At 45.2% G+C, this 7,500-nt stretch overlaps 1 protein-coding gene across 1 annotated transcript in view; it reads right to left on the bottom strand.

Annotated features, from left to right (window-relative positions):
* Positions 1 to 7,500, bottom strand: part of kl (klotho) — a 20,331-nt gene that overhangs the window by 3,652 nt on the left and 9,179 nt on the right. The window contains exons 8-10 of the mRNA XM_084454945.1: positions 2,915 to 3,122; positions 810 to 997; positions 41 to 154 (exon numbers count right to left, since the gene is read on the bottom strand). Of these exons, the coding sequence (XP_084311071.1) occupies positions 41 to 154; positions 810 to 997; positions 2,915 to 3,122 (510 nt within the window). The remainder of the gene's footprint in view (positions 1 to 40; positions 155 to 809; positions 998 to 2,914; positions 3,123 to 7,500) is intronic.

Below are 7,500 nucleotides of genomic sequence, written 5' to 3'. Positions count from 1 at the left end.
CGTCAGTCAGATGGCATGATGGTAGTTGTAGTTCTCTCACTTGTCCTCCAGGGCGTGGGTGACCAGCTCGGTGCTGAAGTGACTCAGGGCGAAGAAGTCATACGTCCCTCTCACCAGCTGCTTGTCCTCCTCGCTGAACACCGGGAGGCGGTAACTACGGCAACACACACCGGTACGGGGTTACGCGTGACATCACTGCCCATGTTTCCATTCACATGTTTTATGCAAATTAAGTTATATCGAATTAAAATCGCCTCATGGAAACAGTTTAGATTAAAAGTCATGAAAATCGACAAAAAGTTTGTATTGTCGATCTCGTCGGATTTTCTCTTGTTCGATAAAAGGTCATCATTCACGGCTTTTTATCCCATTTAAAGCTCTTAGATGGAAACGCACGTTCACCGGCTTTATTCGCATTCATATTTTTAGCGATCCTCACATAATTTGATTGACAAGTGGATGGAAACATGGCTACTGGTACAGCAACGCGTGCGATACATCACTACTGTGGGGCGGCTGTAGCTCAGTTGGTAGAGCGGGTCGTTATCGAAAGGTCAGTGGTTCGAATCCCAGCTCCGACTGTCCACATGTCGAAGTGTCCTTGAGTAAGACACCTAACCCCAAATTGCTCCCAATGAGCAGGTTAGCACCTTGCATGGCAGCTACCGCCATTGGTGTGTGAATGTGTGTGAATGGGTGAATGAGAGGCCATTGTAAAGCGCTTTGAGTGCCGCTAAGGTGGAAAAGCGCTATATAAGTGCAGTCCATTTACTATTTACTGTGGATCAGACCGCGCCTGCGCCTCTCACCTGATGAGGTCGGGGATGTGGCGTCGGTTGAGCCAGTTCCTCATCCCCGGTGGGTAGTCCCCGCTGCCGAAGACGGGCTCGGAGAACCAGCCCACGCGGAAGTCCAGAACCCGGCCGGCCGGCTCCACGTCCTCACGGCTGAACGAGAAGGCTGGCTCCACCCAGTCGATGTGAAGCGCCAGGGACACCTGCAACGCAGCGTCGCTATTGGTCAACACGGAGAACAGCGACTGAGGAATGAACACACGTCAGGGATCGAGAACAGCAGGTGCTCGACAACAAAATATAAATGGTAAATGGACTGCACTTATATAGCGCTTTTCCACCTTAGCGGCACTCAAAGCGCTTAACAATGGCCTCTCATTCACACATTCACGGCGGTAGCTGCCATGCAAGGTGCTAACCTGCTCATTGCGAGCAATTTGGGGTTAGGTGTCTTGCTCAAGGACACTTCGACATGTGGACAGTCGGAGCTGGGATTCGAACCACTGACCCTTCGATCATTGAACGACCCGCTCTACCAACTGAGCTACAGCCAACCCCCTTTTATATTTCAGTATAATACTGAAAAGAGAAGAGTCAAAGCAGCTCCCGCGATGGATTTCTTAGGGCACATTTATGGCCTTCATCAAGTGTGTTTGGTCTTTGCACCTGACGAAGGCCACGGTCTGAAAAGTTGAGCCCTAACAAAGTCACGGTGGGAGCTACAGTACTTACAGTGTGCGGATATTCCTTCTCTTTTCAATATTGAGAACAGCCACTGCGATTGGATGTGATTTCGATATGGGATTATGATGCGTTTTATCTCACTTTCATGGTGGATACCCAGATAGCAAGCGGATCTGGGCCATATACAGGCCAGATCTGGCCCTTGTGGCTTAGTTCCGGCCCATATATGGCCCAGAATTATTACACATCCGCTTGCTATCTGGGTAAAAAGAGAGAGAGCTGAGATCCTCTAATCAGCTGCTGCTGGCGGTCCCAAAGACTCGGCTGAAGACTAGAGGTGACTGAGTCTTTGGGGCGGCGGCCCCTAGCCTCTGGAACAGTCTGCCCTAGTACATTAGGTCTGCCCGGCACCTAGGCCCCTAGGCTCTGGGACAGTCTGCCCTGGCACATTAGGTCTGCCCAGAACCTAGGCCCCTAGGCCCTGGAACAGTCTGCCCTGACACATTAGGACTGCCCAGCCCCTAGACCCCTAGCCTCTGGAACAGTCTGCCCTGGCTCATTAGGTCTGCCCAGACCCTAGGCCCCTAGGCCCTGGAACAGTCTGCCCTGGCTCATCAGGTCTGCCCAGACCCTAGGCCCTGGAACAGTCTGCCCTGGCTCATCAGGTCTGCCCAGCCCCTAGGCCCCTAGACCCTGGAACAGTCTGCCCTGGCACATTAGGTCTGCCTAGGCCCCTAGGCCCCTAGGCTCTGGGACAGTCTGCCCTGGCTCATCAGGTCTGCCCAGACCATAGAGATGTTTAAGTCTTCTTTAAAGACTCACCTGTTCTCCCAGGCCTTCAACTCAGGTTGAGCTGGACACCCGATGGCCCCTTTATTGTCCTGTATTTTATATTGCTTATTGTGTATTCCGTATGATGTATTGTAGTGTTCTGTTGTGTGCTGTGTGTTTTGTTGCTCTGGAGCTGTACAGCACTTTGGTCAACCTCGGTTGTTTTAAATGTGCTTTATAAATACAATTATACAACGGTTAGTTCTGGTTCTTTATTCTGATTGGCTGGAAGCCGTGTTAAAATACTTTGTAACACACACCTGGGACCGCATATCATTCCATTTTCAGTATTAATGCGCCTCCCATTTGATCCAATGCATTGTAGTTGTTGTTGTTGCTTGGCAACCCTTTTGTTAGGGGAACTATTTTGCTCGGCGGAATTGAGGGAATGATGCTTCGTTTTGAATAAATGTTAATATTTTACATTGCTGTGTGTTTATTTTACACTAATAGCTGTAGAAACCGTTGTATAAAAGCAATAAACCACTTGAGGCCGTGTGTTATAGTGATTTTAAAACAGCTGTTGTGTTGCTTAGTTGCTTAATTGCTTAATTTGAGTTGAGTTGAGAAAGTGTTCAGGCAGAAACGAGAACCTTCCCCCTCACCTGTCCCCGCTGCGTGTGTCTGAACTCCTGGTCGTAGACGCGCCAGGCCAGGGCGTGGGCACGCAGCAGCTGGTGGCCCTCCTCGAAGCCCTCGGCGTGGCTCAGCTCCTCGTCGTTAGGCTCGTTAAGGGTGATCCACAGCTTGACGTGGGCCCCCAGCTCCCGGTAGCACAGCCTGGCGTACTCCGCAAACGCCTCCACGGTGCTCCTGCTCACCACAGCACCCCGGCCGCAGTTAGACTCAGCATCATCTGGATATCTCTACTGATCTGAACATCTCTACTGATCTGATCATCTCTACTGATCTGAACATCTCTACTGACCTGAACATCTCTACTGATCTGAACATCTCTACTGACCTGAACATCTCTACCCATCTGAACATCTCTACTGATCTGAACATCTCTACTGATCTGAACATCTCTACTGACCTGAACATCTCTACCCATCTGAACATCTCTACTGATCTGAACATCTCTACTGATCTGAACATCTCTACTGACCTGAACATCTCTACTGATCTGAACATCTCTACTGACCTGAACATCTCTACTGATCTGAACATCTCTACTGATCTGAACATCTCTACTGACCTGAACATCTCTACTGATCTGAACATCTCTACTGATCTGAACATCTCTACTGATCTGAACATCTCTACTGATCTGAACATCTCTACTGACCTGAACATCTCTACTGATCTGAACATCTCTACCCATCTGAACATCTCTACTGACCTGAACATCTCTACTGACCTGAACATCTCTACTGCATCTCTACTGATCTGAACATCTCTACTGACCTGAACATCTCTACTGATCTGAACATCTCTACTGATCTGAACATCTCTACTGATCTGAACATCTCTACTGACCTGAACATCTCTACTGATCTGAACATCTCTACTGACCTGAACATCTCTACTAATCTGAACATCTCTGCTGACCTGAACATCTCTGCTGACCTGAACATCTCTACTAATCTGAACATCTCTACTGACCTGAACATCTCTGCTGACCTGAACATCTCTACTAATCTGAACATCTCTACTGATCTGAACATCTCTACCCATCTGAACATCTCTACTGATCTGAACATCTCTACTGATCTGAACATCTCTACTGATCTGAACATCTCTACTGATCTGAACATCTCTACTGACCTGAACATCTCTACCCATCTGAACATCTCTACCCATCTGAACATCTCTACTGACCTGAACATCTCTACTGATCTGAACATCTCTACTGATCTGAACATCTCTACTGATCTGAACATCTCTACTGACCTGAACATCTCTACTGATCTGAACATCTCTACTGACCTGAACATCTCTACTGATCTGAACATCTCTACTGATCTGAACATCTCTACCCATCTGAACATCTCTACCCATCTGAACATCTCTACCCATCTGAACATCTCTACTGATCTGAACATCTCTACCCATCTGAACATCTCTACTGATCTGAACATCTCTACTGATCTGAACATCTCTACTGATCTGAACATCTCTATTGATCTGAACATCTCTACTGATCTGAACATCTCTACCCATCTGAACATCTCTACCCATCTGAACATCTCTACTGATCTGAACATCTCTACTGATCTGAACATCTCTACTGACCTGAACATCTCTACTGATCTGAACATCTCTACCCATCTGAACATCTCTACCCATCTGAACATCTCTACTGATCTGAACATCTGTACTGATCTGAACATCTCTACTGACCTGAACATCTCTACTGACCTGAACATCTCTACTGATCTGAACATCTCTACCCATCTGAACATCTCTACTGATCTGAACATCTCTACCCATCTGAACATCTCTACCCATCTGAACATCTCTACTGATCTGAACATCTCTACTGATCTGAACATCTCTACCCATCTGAACATCTCTACTGATCTGAACATCTCTACTGATCTGAACATCTCTGCTGATCTGAACATCTCTACCCATCTGAACATCTCTACCCATCTGAACATCTCTACTGATCTGAACATCTCTACTGACCTGAACATCTCTACTGATCTGAACATCTCTACCCATCTGAACATCTCTACTGATCTGAACATCTCTACCCATCTGAACATCTCTACCCATCTGAACATCTCTACTCATCTGAACATCTCTACTGACCTGAACATCTCTACTGATCTGAACATCTCTACCCATCTGAACATCTCTACCCATCTGAACATCTCTACTGATCTGAACATCTCTACTGATCTGAACATCTCTATTGATCTGAACATCTCTACTGATCTGAACATCTCTACTGATCTGAACATCTCTACTGATCTGAACATCTCTATTGATCTGAACATCTCTATTGATCTGAACATCTCTACTGATCTGAACATCTCTACTGATCTGAACATCTCTACTGATCTGAACATCTCTACTGATCTGAACATCTCTACTGATCTGAACATCTCTACTGACCTGAACATCTCTACTGATCTGAACATCTCTACTGACCTGAACATCTCTACTGATCTGAACATCTCTACCCATCTGAACATCTCTACCCATCTGAACATCTCTACTGATCTGAACATCTCTACCCATCTGAACATCTCTACCCATCTGAACATCTCTACTGATCTGAACATCTCTACTGACCTGAACATCTCTACCCATCTGAACATCTCTACTCATCTGAACATCTCTACTGATCTGAACATCTCTACTGATCTGAACATCTCTACCCATCTGAACATCTCTACTGACCTGAACATCTCTACTGATCTGAACATCTCTACCCATCTGAACATCTCTATTGATCTGAACATCTCTACTGATCTGAACATCTCTACTGATCTGAACATCTCTACTGATCTGAACATCTCTACTGACCTGAACATCTCTACTGATCTGAACATCTCTACTGATCTGAACATCTCTACTGATCTGAACATCTCTACTGCATCTCTACCCATCTGAACATCTCTACTGATCTGAACATCTCTATTGATCTGAACATCTCTACCCATCTGAACATCTCTACTGACCTGAACATCTCTACTGATCTGAACATCTCTACTGATCTGAACATCTCTACTGATCTGAACATCTCTACTGCATCTCTACCCATCTGAACATCTCTACTGACCTGAACATCTCTACTGATCTGAACATCTCTACTGATCTGAACATCTCTACTGATCTGAACATCTCTACTGATCTGAACATCTCTACTGATCTGAACATCTCTACTGATCTGAACATCTCTACCCATCTGAACATCTCTACTGATCTGAACATCTCTACTGCATCTCTACCCATCTGAACATCTCTACTGATCTGAACATCTCTACTGCATCTCTACCCATCTGAACATCTCTACTGATCTGAACATCTCTACTGCATCTCTACCCATCTGAACATCTCTACTGATCTGAACATCTCTACCCATCTGAACATCTCTACTGATCTGAACATCTCTACTGACCTGAACATCTCTACTGACCTGAACATCTCTACTGATCTGAACATCTCTACCCATCTGAACATCTCTACTGATCTGAACATCTCTACTGACCTGAACATCTCTACCCATCTGAACATCTCTAATGATCTGAACATCTCTACTGATCTGAACATCTCTACTGATCTGAACATCTCTACCCATCTGAACATCTCTAATGATCTGAACATCTCTACTGACCTGAACATCTCTACTGACCTGAACATCTATACTGACCTGAACATCTCTACTGAACTGAACATCTCTACTGATCTGAACATCTCTATTGATCTGAACATCTCTACTGATCTGAACATCTCTACCCATCTGAACATCTCTACTGATCTGAACATCTCTACCCATCTGAACATCTCTACTGACCTGAACATCTCTACTGATCTGAACATCTCTACTGACCTGAACATCTCTACTGACCTGAACATCTCTACTGAACTGAACATCTCTACTGATCTGAACATCTCTATTGATCTGAACATCTCTACTGATCTGAACATCTCTACCCATCTGAACATCTCTACTGATCTGAACATCTCTATTGATCTGAACATCTCTACTGATCTGAACATCTCTACCCATCTGAACATCTCTACTGATCTGAACATCTCTACTGATCTGAACATCTCTACCCATCTGAACATCTCTACTGATCTGAACATCTCTACTGATCTGAACATCTCTATTGATCTGAACATCTCTACTGATCTGAACATCTCTACCCATCTGAACATCTCTACTGATCTGAACATCTCTACCCATCTGAACATCTCTACTGACCTGAACATCTCTACTGACCTGAACATCTCTACTGATCTGAACATCTCTACTGACCTGAACATCTCTACCGATCTGAACATCTCTACCCATCTGAACATCTCTATTGATCTGAACATCTCTATTGATCTGAACATCTCTACTGATCTGAACATCTCTACTGACCTGAACATCTCTACTGATCTGAACATCTCTACTGACCTGAACATCTCTACCCATCTGAACATCTCTACCCATCTGAACATCTCTATTGATCTGAACATCTCTACTGATCTGAACATCTCTACTGACCTGAACATCTCTACTGATCTG

Source organism: Borostomias antarcticus, assembly GCF_949987555.1.
Source record: "Borostomias antarcticus genome assembly, chromosome: 1".
In the NCBI taxonomy this organism is placed as follows: domain Eukaryota; kingdom Metazoa; phylum Chordata; class Actinopteri; order Stomiiformes; family Stomiidae; genus Borostomias; species Borostomias antarcticus.
Note: the sequence above shows the minus strand (reverse complement) of the source record. Positions and strands in the feature narration are given on the sequence as shown.